Source organism: Calidris pugnax, unplaced genomic scaffold, assembly GCF_001431845.1.
Source record: "Calidris pugnax isolate Ruff unplaced genomic scaffold, ASM143184v1 scaffold15, whole genome shotgun sequence".
Taxonomy (NCBI): domain Eukaryota; kingdom Metazoa; phylum Chordata; class Aves; order Charadriiformes; family Scolopacidae; genus Calidris; species Calidris pugnax.
In genome coordinates, this window is record NW_015090774.1 from 8,189,698 (window position 1) to 8,204,577 (window position 14,880).

The following is a 14,880-nucleotide window of genomic DNA, read 5'->3' on the forward strand; positions in this document are numbered from 1 at the left end:
GTGGTAAAATAAGTTGTTACTTATGCAAGCAAGCAGAATTGGTTTAGTGAATCACCCTTTTGTATTTAAAGTTCGTTATTGAAATAATATTCAGGAGCAGAGTTAAAGCAAGTGCTAAATAGGAAAATTAGATTGATCATGTGCTCGGCAGATGGAATGAGGGAGAAGTGACCACTTGTGCTCTTAAAGGAGCCTGAAAAACTGATATGAAAGACAGAGGTGGTGAGGAGCCTTATTTATCTTTCACAACCTGATTTAATTTCAGAGGTGTATAACTTCTCTATTTGACTTGGCAGCACAGGTTTTGGTTTTTTCTCAGGATAGTCTTTCCTTGATGTTTTGAAGGAGATTTTTGGGGAGCAGGAAAGCATGAACATGACTTTTTATTAAAACTTTCTATCTCCCTATGCTACTTTGGATCTTGACACATCCTCCTTTGCCCCTGCCAACTAGAAAAATACCTTTACAAGCCCTGGCATATCAGGATAATATCTGCTATTACATATCTGTTTGAAAAGTGAGCCTGTGCAGAGCCTTTGCAACTTGGCGCAGTAGATCATATGTCCTGAAGTAAAATCTGCTTCCATCTTTCTCCCAGCTGGAGGTGAAGTCCTTTACAGAAGCCACAGTGGTATTAAAGCATGTGGCTGGAATGATATCTCAAGATAGATTAAACAGCACATCTTCTAATTTCTTCCCTCAGAAGTTGTTTCTTTTCATAAAAATTCAACCTAAACCAGACAGCAACCTTCAGAAAGCTAGCTCAGATTGTTCAACAAAGCTCGCGGCAGAGATGGAAGGAGTTTCAGACAGTTTGTAGTTCTTAGTGGTATTGCAAGCTCTAGGGAAGAAGCCTGAAAGTCTTCCTTAAACCTAAGAACTTAGGCTGCAATTTCATAGTAGTTTTAACCATGTGTAAGTGTGTGCTACTGACTTGGTTGAAAGACTTCAGCCTTGCATGTGGAACAGCCATTGGGTTTCTTCACACCATTCACGTGTCTTACTCTCAGTTTCCCTGTCAAATGTATGCAAACTCTGTGAAACTATATTCCATTTCAATTCCAATTCAAGTATGGTTGGACCTGTTGTACCACTGCAGATTCAAAAGGTTGTGAACAAGAAGTTGCGAGAGAGGTTCTGTCACAGACAGAAGGAGGTCTCAGAGGAGAATCATAATCATCACAACGAACGCATGTTGTTTCACGGTAAGGCAGTGATCTCTATTTGTATGTACTGGTATTTAACAAAGAAAAAAAAAAAGCTTACAAGGACCCACAGGCAATGTTAATGTTGCTGTGTCACCATCCTGTACAGTAATTGTATTTCTACTCAAGGAATGCGGGGGTAGGGGTGGGGGGTGTGGAGTTAGTCTGTGTGGTTACTGCTATCCAAAAAGCTACACTGGATTGAAAAAAAAAGGGGGGGAAAGGATTCTTGCTAAGCCATATTTTAGTCATTTCCAGTAAGGCTGCTGTGAGAAAGACAGGGTATCTTCTAAAAGAGGGGAGCAGCACACAGTGAAAGCGTTTTACCCTGGCATTTCAGTCAACCATGAGGGAAAGGAATCAAAACTGACCATGAGTTTCAGCAAGATGTTCTCTAGAAGCATCCAGAGGTGCCTTACAAATGAGGGTTGCCTGAGGGTCCTTCTGCCCTAGATCCTTCTATGATTCTGTGTAGGAAATTGGTTTTGGGTATGATTGTCCTGACATCTTGCCCCATCTTAACCAGTACTGACTGCTGGAGAAGGTGTGCATTGACAAGATAAACTGCACTGAAATGTGAGTGGGGGGAAAGCCATTTAATGAGATCTGTGAAATGAGTAAGAAATATGAGTCACACGTGGGCTCTTGGTATATAACGATAAATCCCACACATCGCTGCATCCTGCTGGGTATCGCCCCCTTCCAGCTGACTGAGCACTCTTTCTGGTATTAATGGTCTGTTTGAGGCAGACAAGCTCCTCTTGACACAGAGTCCTGTATTACTATAGAGCTTAACAAGTATGTATGGTAACACCTCGGTTTGTGTCATTCTGTTCTAGGGTCTCCTTTTATTAATGCCATCATTCACAAAGGATTCGACGAAAGGCACGCATACATTGGAGGAATGTTTGGAGCTGGAATTTACTTTGCCGAGAACTCCTCAAAAAGCAACCAATATGTGTATGGGATAGGGGGAGGAACGGGCTGTCCCACACACAAAGACAGGTCCTGTTATATCTGCCACAGGTATGAGCCCAGCAGAGTTCCCTGTACGTAATTCTGGCTGTCCTGGTTTTTACGATCCTGGCACAGGATGAATTGCAGGGAAAGAATAGCCTCCTGAGCTTGGTCGTGGCAGTCAAAATGCAGTTTTCCATTTGTCAAGGCTGAACAAAAAAGAATATAAATGCAGCGAGTCCCACAGAAAGGTCAAAAATTACATCTAAGTGTAGAGTGAGCATAAATCAAAGTGAATTGTGGCTCAGGAAAGAGGCTTGAAACAGCAAGTTTGAAAATGAAGAGTCAGGGGAAAATAGCAATTAAACTCCAGGCACTCTCAGAACAAAACTGCAGTGCAAAGTAGTGGTCAGCAGTACAGTGTTGTACTATGGTTCAGGTAATTTTGGAGGTAGTGAGCAGGGCTTAATCACAGCTTTGTTTTGTACTGGAGTAGACCAATGTGCTTTTCACACTTTGACACCTGTCCATACCCTGCTGGTAGGAACACAGAGGGAGTTTCAGCTTCTTTCAACAGCTTTATATAAAATGAACTAGAACAGGCCTCCATGTGAGGGCTAAACAAAGTGTGTGTTTTCCCTTCGCTGTGTCAAGAAAGATATTTAAAAAAAAAAAATTCTGTGACAGGTTTTATACAGCCTTAGAACTCTTTTCTAAAAGCACTTCTCCAAAAAGCCTTGGGAAATTAATTTTAACAAAATAAACTCGAAAGTCTAAAATCATTCTGGAAGCATACAACTCCCAGGAAGATATTTGAAAATGATGATGTTTTTTTTTTTTCCTTTCAGACAAATGCTCTTCTGTAGAGTAACCCTTGGAAAATCCTTTCTTCAGTTCAGCACAATGAAAATGGCTCATGCCCCTCCAGGGCACCATTCTGTTATTGGCAGGCCAAGCGTGAATGGACTTGCGTACGCTGAATATGTTATCTATAGAGGAGAACAGGTATGTAGGGTTAGCAAGGACTGGGTTTATTGGAAGGGCAGAGCTGGAAAGGGGATGTGACTGGTTTCCATACCAAATACGCTGTGATAACCTGGTTGATTAGGTTTTTCTTTTCTTTTTTTTTTTTCATCTAAATGTGGAAATAAAGTGAACTGTATCAAGCCAGCAAATGCTGCTCCTATTCACTGAGCTGCTCTGATTTACACCATGCAGAATTGCCTAATTCCCCCTGTGCAGCACTGCTGGAGTCTAGTAAGAGTTGTAGTTCCTCTCAGTAGGCACTGTTTCTCCCACTGCATTTTACAGGCATTACTGCATTAACAAGTGCATTTCTGGGGCTCTTGTATGTTTTGAGGATTCTGGGCTTTTTACCTGTAGATTGCCATCAGTGACGGTGTCACTGCCTGCCAGAGACTACCCTTAAATGGCAGCCAAAGTAGCACAACAGTCTTCAGGAGCTGATTTTTAATCTAAGTCAGCTAGACTCTTACTCCAGAAAAGCAGTTTGCTTAGTACTCTGGATGGCTCCAAGATTATATCGTAAATTCAGGTTGGAAGGAACCTTGGGGAGGTCACCTAGGCCAGCCTCTTGTTCACACTGAATTTGGACCAAATTGCTGAGGGCTCTCTTTGACCAGGTAGCTCTTGAAGGCCTCAGAGAATGGTGTTTCAGCAGCTTGTTCCTTTCTTTAATTATCCTCAGAGTAAAAAATATGTTCTTTGTATCCAATAGGAACCTCCCCTATTTTAATCTCATTCTCCTGCTGCACAGCTCAGAAGGGAGCTCTGTTTTCTCAGTAACCTTCCGTCCATGATGGAAGATTGCTGTGAAGTCACACAAAGCCTTACCTTCTCTGAACTGAACAACCTCATCTCCCTCACCCTTTCCTTGTTTATCCTGCGTGCTCTCCTCTTGACTATCTTCTTGGTCCTTTGCTGAGCTTGGCTCCAGCTTGTTGGCATCTTTCTTGTGCTGGTTCCTCTGAATAGGGCCCTGCTCTCCAGCAGCTTTAATGTTGGTCTGGGACAGAACTCCCTGCCAGCTGTTTTCAGAAAACACTGGACAGATGACTGTTACATGCTTTGGGTGTGCCAAGTATTTTAGTGCCAGTGAAGGCATTTGCAGGTCACATGGCAAGTCAGGGAGCATTTTAGAGTCCAGCTACATTGGTCATCTGAGACTTTTGAATAACTTTCAGGCCGTGGCTGATCTGTAGGATTAGCTAACGAGGAGAGTAACTCTGATTGTGAATTCCTGTTGCACACAATTTCTGGCAGTTTCTACACAGAAGAAACTTCTTTCTGCTAGTGTATTATCAAAGGTGTTAACTACATGGAGCAGTTCCCACTGGGTGCTGGCTAGGTTTGAAATACCTTTTTTTCTTTTGCACTCTGAACAGGGAGCTGATTCTTGCACTGTTCTTCCTGGTTCACTGTTCAGTGAAATCCAAAATGTGAACTTGCTGAGTGTACTGTACTCTTGTATAAAGCAATGTTGTTGTTTTTTTTCTTGGTTTACCTTCAGGCATACCCAGAATATCTCATTACGTACCAGATTGTGAAACCAGAAGCTCCCTCACAGACAGCGACAGCAGCAGAGCAAAAGACCTAGTAGCTACAGAGCAGTGAAGAAGGATGTGACTTCAATCTTGGACTGAATGGATACGTGTTTCAGAAAATGAGTATCGTATAAAATTCTTTAACAACCTGGAAATAAGCTGTATGTCTTTTATAAAGCATTGCTGTCTTGGATACGATAAGAGTAACTCTTGCATACTCAACTGCTACTGTTCCTTTTGAGGAAAGTTTACAAGGGACTGCCTTTTAATAACATATCTCAGGCTCCTAGTCTCTGCAGTTACCATGTGTAAAATAATGTTGTTTTGATCTAGACTTTGGGAACATTATTGTGCAAATGGAAATCTTTATTGGTGCCATCTCACATGTTAAAATTTCAGACACTACTATCCTAGTTATTTTATTTGCAGATAAATTGCATTAAGCCCATAATTTTCTTTTCAGCATACACCATTCATTTTATGTTTTCAAGAGATATCCTAGTCAACTATTTATTTTCCTTTTGTATTCTGAGTTGAGCCAGAACCTTCTTAAAGATATTTTGCACAAAGTCAAGTTGACTAAAATCATTAACAATGCAATATAAATTTAATCTGAGAAGGGGCTAGGTCCAGTTCTTCAATATAGGGGTTTTTTGCACACTTCTGAGCAAACGATAATACGAGTGAGTGTAACATTAGAGTGGAAGCAAATCATGTCAGTTCACTGCTTTGTCTGTGTGAGTTTTCTGGATGAAGCCCTATGAAGTGTTTGCAAGGGTAACACCAGCTCTTGTGCTTGGAAGAACTTCATGAAGCAGGTCAATGCCCTCTGCTGGCATCTCTAAAAGAACGTTTTATAAGGCTCCTATTAAGTACATGCAGTTTGTGAAATGCTCTCCAGTTACAAAGCCGTGTGGTTTTGCTGGAAGATAGCAGGTGAAAAGCCAGAAGATTGCACACGTGAGGGCATATCTTGTTCTTGTCCCTCTCTGTAATATGAGACCCAGTAAATGGGTTTCAAACTGGTAAGGGAGAGCGTATTATTGCAGTTTCACATCACATAGTTCTGTGTGACATCACAGTTGAAGAGCTTAAGGGATTTACAAAAATAATAATTTTTTTAAATATCAATTTTACATTTTGATGAGAAGAAACTTTTAAAGCATCAGTTGGCAAGTGGATTTGTTTGCAGGTATACCAGAGAACAAAGCTAGGATTTATTCACTCTAATCCCCTTCCCCACAAGTTCCCAGGTTTATTTCACTGGGGAAGAGGCAGTTATTTTTAAGCGTTGTGTAGCACAGCATCAGACAATTTCAGAAATCCCCCATAATGGAGGATATGCATTTAACAAAAGTAGAAACGGATTTCTTTTTTGTGTTGTTTTTACAGCTTTAGAGAAGGTTGAAAATGGAGGCATGTTGTTGTTTTTTTTTTTCTCAACAACCAATACCAGATGTGCTTCAGTGTTTGAGCATGTAACAACTGGAGAAAAAAGCTTTCCTTTGAGCACGACACACTGTACGTTTCCCTGTCAACCAGCACTATTCAGTATCTGATGAATCCAGTTCATGCATTCAGGTTTTATCTCCCTTAAAGCAAGGAAACAACAGAATAATGTGCTTCTAGTTTATAAAAATATGTGTTCCCCACAAGTGGGATTTTGCTGACATGTTTGGATAAAACAAACTTAAACCTGAAGAGCTTTTCACTTTCAGCTTTAAGACACAAAATTTTCATTCTTAACATTGACGTTAGCGTTGAAGCAAGTTATCCTCACAGAGGAATTTCGCCCACTGTAAAATCAGTCATTTGATGCAATCTGGCTACCTGCACATCATCTGTTTGTAATATCTCTAACGAGGACTTTAGAAACAGCAATACTCCAACAGATCTTGAACTTTGGGTTTTCTTTTTCTTGAGCTGGCAGTGGATATGCGGTTCTCGCTTCATTTTGTGACCTGATTAAATATGTAGCTTCGAAGTCCAAGCCAGGCCTTAGCCTAGTTGTCCTTTTAATCAAATTTCATTGATAAAATCGGGTGCTTGTATTTTGGCTACTTGTTTAATAGTGTTAGGATTGCAAAGATCACCTCTAGGCTCTGAAGCTTTGTATTCATCATTTAAGTTTGGGGTTTGTTTTTAACTTAGTTAATGATGGAGTGGGGGATGTGACTACCTACACTAGCGTTTTGGATAGCGGTGAGAGTGAGTGTTGCTCGCCATCCCCAGTTAGACATAGTTTTAAATGGTAAAACAGTTGTGCTGCTTAGGTGAGCAAAATGGTTATAATGTGGGTGTGGAAGTTAACAGCTTTACATCTTTCAAAACCAAGAACAAACCTGAAAACAAAAACCCCACCAAGCCCGCACCAGATTGTGTTCTTGCTTGTTGTTCCCGGTGTGCTGATGGGACTAATGGCTAGTCTGGATTTCTGCCCCAGCCTTCAACTTCTAAAGGCTGATAATGCTGTCCGGTATCTTGGAGCTGCCAGTGTTGATGTATCTGATGTTCTGTGCAGAGTGAAGGTGCTGTGTGAGGAAATAATTTTGCAGTGATTTTTTGTCTCGTCATGACGTGATCTCGTACCCGTTTGTGGCCAGAGGGAGAGGAGAACCCAGGCCTGACGGTGCCTCTGTGTGTTGTGGAAACCTGTGCAGGAGCAGCGTCCACCTCTCCTGGCACACGTCGTTGTAGCTCCTCTTAAGGTTTAAAGCAAAGTGAGGATCTGCCCATCAGTATCGAAGTTACCTGTGAGAAAGCTGGTTGTGGTGGTAGAGCTGCTAGAGCTGCAGTTGGCAGGTTGTTAATGGTACAGGTGCTGCTGCTTTAGCTGAGGGAGTTAACCTGATGCCTCCTAATTCTAGAGAATGGGACCTTAAAGAAAGCACGCCCCCATAACTAGGCAGCTGCTGCTCCCTGAGAAAGGAGGTTTTTCAACTTCCTGAGGAGGGCACGCTCCCCTGATAAAGGGGTGCTCATTTGCAGCATTGGGAGGCACGTTAAGAACTGAGGATGCAAGAGCATGCCGGGCTAAGCCACCTCACAGCCTTGGGAGGCTGGGCACCTCTCACTGGCTCCAGAAAGAGCTATTCCTGCTGGGTGAAGGGATAGTTATGATTTTTGTCCGTGTCCCTTTGAGGCAGGATTTTGGAACATCTGTGCAGTTCGTCACAGGACCCAGTAGGCAAAACAGAAAGAAACTTCACCACGTGGCAAAGAAGGGAGGGCTCTGCTCTCCATTGCTGAAATTGTTTCCGTGAGACAGATGAATTAGGTACTTGGTGCAGAGTGACATTGCAGTCTGCAATGCTGTCAACAAAACTTCTGTTAGGATTAAAAGCAGAGAGAACAGTACCTTAATAAGGTGTATCTTAGTTTCTCATCCTTATTTTTATCTGCCAGTTTACTTTGATCCCAGCTCCACAGAGACTGTTACAAACCTCTTGTAGTAGCTCCACTGTTTTGCAGTCACTATTGGCCTTTGTCTGGTATGGGTGTGTTCTAACCTCTGGTTTTAATGTCTGCATGGGATGCAATTGAATTGCACTGCATTATGCAGCAGGAATTTATTTTGCCTGAAAACATTTATACTTTGCTTATTGATAACAGAATGCCCCAAAACAAAGTTCTATGCTGAAGCAGAAAGCAAGCCCTGCAAGATGTTCTGTAGTGGTGGCTTTGATGGGTATCAGGCACAGAAGAGGCACGTGGTACCTGGGACAGAGTAGCTTCTGGAGAAGGGCACTTCCTTGGCTCTGGAAACCAGCTGGTCCTACTGTTTGTTGTAGGTTAGAGGAGATTTCTGCTTCCCGTGAATGCGTGAAGTGCTGAGGGAGGCCAACATGACATGCCACTGTGTGGCCTGTGGGACCTACTTAGGACAGTGGCAAGTCTTCTTGACAAAGACGCCATCCCTGCAGTGAAGTCAGAGCTCCTGCACAGTACCTGCTTACCTAGAATTTCCACATGGGACTGTTAACAGAAATTACCCAGAACAGATTTTTTTTTTTCCAAAAGCTGAGGAAAAGAAAGGGTCCAACCACAAAACAGTTTAGTTTGAACATTGCTGATCATTCTCAGAAGGTGGAGGTAAGGAAGTGTGTGAATTTATTTTTAATGGGATTTCTTCCTTCCCGTGGTGCTTCACCACAGAAAAATCTAGTTCAGAAATCTAAAAGGTGATACTTCCAATGCATGCTTTGGTCATCTTAAGCCATGCTGCAGCTCTGCTGAGGAAGACGTGGAAAAGTAACAGATTCCATTCTAGCCACAAGTAGCAGGTGGCTTGTGGACCTCTGTAGGCTTGAATCCATTGATGGGAGGTGGTGGCTTTGGCACTGTCCAGAGCACGCTCCGGATCTTTCAGAGAGCAGCAGGACACACGCAGAGATGGAGTGGCAGTGTTCCCACCTCTGAACACATCGTAGGTGTGAAGCCTAGAGGATCAGGGGACAGCATGTGAGTGCTAAGACTTCTGAACGAGCCCATGAATCGGTAGGGAACAAGAGAAAAGGATGCATTTCCCGTCACACTAACAGGTTATATTATCTGGATTTGGTACATCTAGTTCTGTCTTACTGAACCTGCTGGTGGCAAGTTTTAGTGTTGGTTCCATTGATTACTAATGTAGTTTGATTAGAGGCTCTGTATTACAAGGTAATTTTGACACTTTCTTAACAGCTGCAAAACTTGCTTCAGCTTTGGAAATTGAAATGGGCATTTTTCTGTGCCGCAGTCCCGTAAGCCTGTGGATCTTCATTCCTAATTGCTTTCTCTGCCAACCCAAATGGCAATTGGTACCTGGGGGTTGAGTTTTTAGACCCTTTTTTGTATAACTTGTTTTCATAACTAGCCCTGTATGTTTCCTCTCTTGGTTGCCAATTACCTGGAGCTGGGATATCATTTATTTATTTACTCCTTTACCCTCTCTCTCAAAGAAGACAATGGGCAGGTTCTCAGCCTACCTACAGGTGGATTTTAGGTAACATCTCTGTAACAACTGAGTTTGATCTATAAATGTGCTTGGCTAAATGTCTGATCTGCAATACTTGTAATAGTTTAAAATTCAATAAATGCATTTTTAACAGTTGCTCTGTGAAAGCTGAGTGTTCGTACCAACTGCTATTCTGTCTTATTCTTAGGACAAACCCATGCCAGCCACAACTGTTGAAAACAGTTTTATTCTTATTTTCTCCAAACAACTTGTTTTCTCCCTCCCTCAGGCAATAAATAAAAAGTTAATCTCTAAAAAAAAAAAAAAGGAACAAAACCATACATATGTACATCAGCCACAGAGGCATCTTGTGTGTTGGACTGGACTTGGGGGGAAGGAGAGAGGGCAGGCAGGAAGCAAGGCTCCAGGTGGGTTGAAGATGAGGCATGTTCCAGGCTTGGACCAAAAGCTACAGCAGCTTTGCACAGGTGAGACCCAGCTCAGGTGGAGAAGGGCACATGAATGTTGTACAAAGAGCCTGGCCTGTGGTAGACACTGGTCACGAGATGCAGAAAGTTTGGAAATGATGGATGGATGACATCCGTCCCTGGGCCAGCCGCCTGCTTCTCTCCATTGCAGTCCAACCACGTCCCATGCTGCTCCTCTGGAAGAAGAGCAGCAGTGGGATGGGTAGAAAGGAAATCAGAGGAATCAAAAGCCCAGACCGCTACCACCACACTTTCTTTCTCCTCTTGAAGCCACAGGAGATGGGAGATAAGTTTTGCAGAAACCAGAGATCCAGAGAGGCAAGAAAAGAGGCATTTAGGACTACATCTCCTTCTCCAAACCACCTCCCAGCCAGAGATTGCTCTCCTTCACAGGAATGGGCTCAGCTGGTGCCTGGGCAGGTGCCCACCAGCTCCTGCATCCCTCCCCAGGTGCTGGCAGGGGTGAGGTTGCAGGCAGCCCCGTGCCACCACTCCCACTTTCCCCAAGGCCCTGCCTGCCACCCCGCTTGTCACCCAGTGTAACCACTTCAGGTGAGCAGCACCCACCACACTCACCCGTGTCCCTCTGTGCAAGGGGCAGGACTGCTGCACACTGAAAAGAGGGTATGCTCCTTTTTCAACCCAGCCGAGCTAGAGGCAGAAATAAGGGAAGAAGGGGAGGTGTATCTTTTTTTAAAAAAAGGACAATAAAATTAGGGGTGGATGGAGATGAAGACCAGGCACTTGAGGAAACCCAGTATACTATTCTTTTCCTCCCCCAAAGAGCCTGGACGATGTCAGGGTTTGTGGCTTTTTACAACTTTCATGCTTTCAAAACATAAAATTAAAAAGCAAAAAAAAAAACCAAACCACAACAAGATGAGGTAAGAAATTTCTCTACGAAAAAGACATTGAGTCCAGGGTGAACGGCAGTGTCCGGCACTATTGCTTAACGTGGTGGGACTCCATGCCCACCTGCCCCCTCCACGCCTGGCACTATCTGCCTGGCTGGCCTCAGCCCCTGAGCTAACAGCTGGGCGACGTGGTGATGGGGCTGTGCAGGTATGGGAGGTTGCTGGGGGTGGCATGGACACCGACAGAGACTGGGAAGCTGAAGACGAACTGGGAGGTGGGGGTGGAGGTGGCCTTGCCCCTCTCCCGCAGTGTCCCCGAGGGGCTGACAGCTTCCACCGCGCACGAGGTGGCCAACACCTGCGACTCAAACTGCAGCAGCTGCCCCATGAAGCTGAAGTTAGGGGAGATGATGCTCCGGCGCTGCTTGACGAACTCAAAGGCCTCCTCCAGCTTGACGCGCTTCTTCATCATCAGGTAAGCCAAGCAGATGGTGGCGGAGCGGGAGATACCAGCCTGGCAGTGGACTAGGACCCGGCCGCAGCACTCCTTCACTGAGTCTGGAGGACAACAGGGGATGAGACATGAGACCAGCACCCTTCCAACAAAGCCCAACCCCTCGCCAAGCCTGCAGATGGTGGCTGACCTCCCGCCCACTCGTGCAACAAATGGCCTGGACTCAGCTGCACACCTGGAGCCAAAGGCTCCAGGTCTTTGAGGCAGGAACCTCCACCCCTGGTGAAACACACACAGACACGGGTCCTCTGCCTAGGTACTCACCGATGAACTCAATTGCCTCCATGAACCAGGAGCTGATGTCAGCTTTGTGGTTGTCCTCCACGGGGATACACTTGTACTGGTAGTGCCCCTCAAAGTGGTTGGGGCAGTCTGAGGAGACGTTCAGCAGGGCTGTGATGCCCAGTGCATCAAGCATGTCCCGCCGGGCAGCGTGGTAAGCACTGCCAAGGTAGAGGAAGGGAAGGATTTCCACAGGGCCACCCTGTTACAGAGAAAAAACAACAGATATGGGGTGACCAGGGGACAGCAGTGAGCAGGACACGTGTCCAGATGGCTTGGAGGCCCTGAGCAGTGCAGGAACCTGGCACCTGATCCAGGGCCCTCAAAAGAGGGAGCCAAGGCTACCTTTCTGAGCTGTTAAACCCATTTCAGTCCCCTTCTCCTCCCGCTTCATCCCGTTCAGGAGCGGGAAAGTGTGGTTAACGGGATTTGGGCTTGTCAACTCCCCAGGGAGCACAAATGCCCTGGGATCAGAAGGACCACCACGCTCTCCCATGAGAGAAAAGGGAGCAGGGCTTTGGCTCTGCTGGTCTCAGCTCAGGGAGAGCAGAGAGACTCCAAGCAGGACCAGGCTGCAATGCTGGTGAAAACAACTGAGCACTGGGCTTCTAAACATACCTGGTCATGAAGGGGGGTCCCGCAGGAGCTGCAGCCCAAATCCAGGGGCTCAGCGCTGGTGGGGGGTGACACGTTGCTCAGGGACTTGGTTTTTGCACAGAATTCAGGGTACTCCGAGGAGAAACGCTCATAACCCCCTGCAAGGAGAGAGGCAGGAAGCGTTACCCCAGGCTCCAGGCACAGCACAGAAGAGCATAGCCAGAGCTGATGGACCTCGCTGTGCCCCTTGCCACTAGATGATGCTACAGTGATAGAGAGTGGTCTCCTGCCCCCGGATGAGCAACCAGGCTCCTGGCAGCAAGAGAGGGAATCCTTGAGACCCCACCACTCCCTCGAAGCAAGAGCTCTGCAATGCTCTTGGATGCCCAAAGTCTCTGGCCCAGGGTTTAGTCCCCTACACACCACCAGCCAAAACCCCAGAGGGAAGCCAAGGTTGCTCTCTAAGATGACGGAGAGAGGATTTGTGCCAGCATCCTCTGACTTTTTAATGGGAAAAGCTGCTCCCATTAGTCCCAAAGACTGTTCAGTTTCCAGCTTTCCCAGACACATTATCCTGCCACAAAGCACAGGGAGGTCTCACACTTCCCCAGCCTGACCCTCCAGCCCAGAGCTCCCAATTAAACAGGCCAGGCACAGGTAAAGTGAATCTAACCCCACAGCAAAGCTGCTCTCCAGAGAGAGGTGTCCACTGCCTCTCAAGGACATGGGAGCGAGATGAACACAGGGATGAGTGCCCTGTGACAGAGCAGCTTGCTCCTTTGACCTGCTGCTGGGGGACAAGCAAAGGTGACTTCAGATCTTCCTAACAGCAGGCAAAACAAGAACAAACCCCATCAGCTTCCCAGGATGGGGAAACTGCAGTGCTGGGTTGCAGATAAACACCTCTGGTGAGATCTCCTTCTCTCATTCAAATCAAATGAGCAAACCTAGCACCCTTGTAGTCTGAAATCGAACCAACAGGAATCAGGTATTTTACCATCACCACAGGAACCTAGTCAGACCGAGCCCTGACTCCCAGGAAAATTCCTGGACTCCCCCGCAGCTGCAGTGCCTTTGCCTGCAGATTTGGGCTTGCCAGAGCACACACAGCAGGGTGCATATTCCTCTGTCCAGCCTTAGCTCAGGCTGCCCTGGACAAGGCTGGGTTTTCAAAAGGCCACTGGATGCAAACATCTCCAACAAAGCAGCCCAGGAATCCCTAGGCAGCTAGAGACCAGTACTGCCAGCATCTCGGCGTCCTTCATGGTTTCCTCCCCCTTCGCAAGGAAGGGCTGGAGCACCTTACAGCAGAAACATGCATATACATCACCGATTTTGCATTGTCTCTCCCACACGAGCAGGACAGTTTGTAGAGGCTGCGGTTCCAGGGCCTGACATCCCTTCACAGTCCTACTGGTTCAATGTGGAGGAGCACCCAAACCTAAGTACAGGTGCCCCTTTTAGACATCCTCAGGAGGTCTGATCTGAAAATCCTAGGATCTACCCGCTCCGGTAACCATCACACCATCCTGAGCTGCCCAGGGTGATGGGCGGCAACGGGCTCTCCTTGGAAAGGCAAAGAGGCCCTTTCAACCAGTCAAAGGTGTTTCTCTTCAATGTATCTCATCAGATCTAATGCCACTTCAGTCAAGGGCCACAACTAGCAGCTCCATCCAGCTGTGTGCAGACCCCAGCTGTGCACACAAGGCCCTGCCCAGCACAGGAACCACGCTCTGTGGGTGCCCATCACCAAGCAACACTCACGGGGAACCTGGCAGCAGTCTGACCTACACAAAACCAGATCTGTGTCTTCTTCCTGCCCTGCACCCAAGAGATCTGCAGTTGGACAGGCACAGCGCTGGCTTAGAACAGCTCTTGTGAAACAAGAGCCACCTCAATGACTTTAGTAGCTCTGTGCCAAGTGAGGAAAAAGTCTCCAGTGCCAAGACAGGGTCTCTAGGAGCCCGTTCCCTCAAAAGAAGAGACTGGAAACCCTAAAACAACCTCCAGCGAGAGACACAGGGGCACCAGAAGCTCTCAGCTGACAAAGGCCACCCTTGCAGCCCAGCAGAGTTTCCTGCCCCATGCCCAGCACCACCATGGCTTGTGACAGAGGAGCCAAAAATCTTGTTCCTGAGCGAGCCCTGGCCGTGCAGGCACTCCCGCAGCGCCGTATGGCATCCCTGGAACAGCTCCTGCTGCTTTTACTGTACCTACTACAAGGGGAGCGCCCGCTCCCCCATCTATCAAGCCCCTTAATGGATTTGCTCCTCTGTGTACGCACCCTCACCCCTGTTGTAAGCAAACCCAGGAATAAATTAACTCGCAGGCTGTAAACAAAAAAAAAGAAAAAAAACCCCACGGAGCTCATCCAGGGCCCCCAGCTGAGCCTCCCCCTCCCCTAAATCATCTCACGGCAGCCCTCAGGACCAGCAGCTCCAACAGCATCTCCTTTAACACATGCCGGCGCCGAGAGCACGGGG

The 14,880-nt window shown here is 46.4% G+C and overlaps 2 protein-coding genes across 3 annotated transcripts in view; one reads left to right on the forward strand and one right to left on the reverse strand.

Annotated features, from left to right (window-relative positions):
- Positions 1 to 9,818, forward strand: part of TNKS (tankyrase, TRF1-interacting ankyrin-related ADP-ribose polymerase) — a 105,964-nt gene extending 96,146 nt beyond the window's left edge. The window contains exons 22-25 of the mRNA XM_014944177.1: positions 1,100 to 1,205; positions 2,045 to 2,231; positions 3,011 to 3,167; positions 4,693 to 9,818. Coding sequence (XP_014799663.1) covers positions 1,100 to 1,205; positions 2,045 to 2,231; positions 3,011 to 3,167; positions 4,693 to 4,779 — 537 coding nt within the window. The 3' untranslated portion in view covers positions 4,780 to 9,818. The remainder of the gene's footprint in view (positions 1 to 1,099; positions 1,206 to 2,044; positions 2,232 to 3,010; positions 3,168 to 4,692) is intronic.
- Positions 9,819 to 9,893: 75 nt separating this feature from the next.
- The window catches only part of DUSP4 (dual specificity phosphatase 4), a 6,395-nt gene continuing 1,408 nt past the window's right edge, over positions 9,894 to 14,880 (reverse strand). The window contains exons 2-5 of one of the 2 annotated variants that reach the window (XR_001412284.1): positions 12,419 to 12,555; positions 11,783 to 12,002; positions 10,727 to 11,562; positions 9,894 to 10,326 (exon numbers count right to left, since the gene is read on the reverse strand). Coding sequence is in view for 1 of the 2 variants with exons in the window: in XM_014944189.1 (XP_014799675.1) it covers positions 11,177 to 11,562; positions 11,783 to 12,002; positions 12,419 to 12,555 (743 nt within the window). In the remaining variant the exon portion in view is untranslated. Of the gene's footprint in view, positions 11,563 to 11,782; positions 12,003 to 12,418; positions 12,556 to 14,880 lie in introns of both variants that reach the window. The other variant, XM_014944189.1, reaches the window with a different exon arrangement.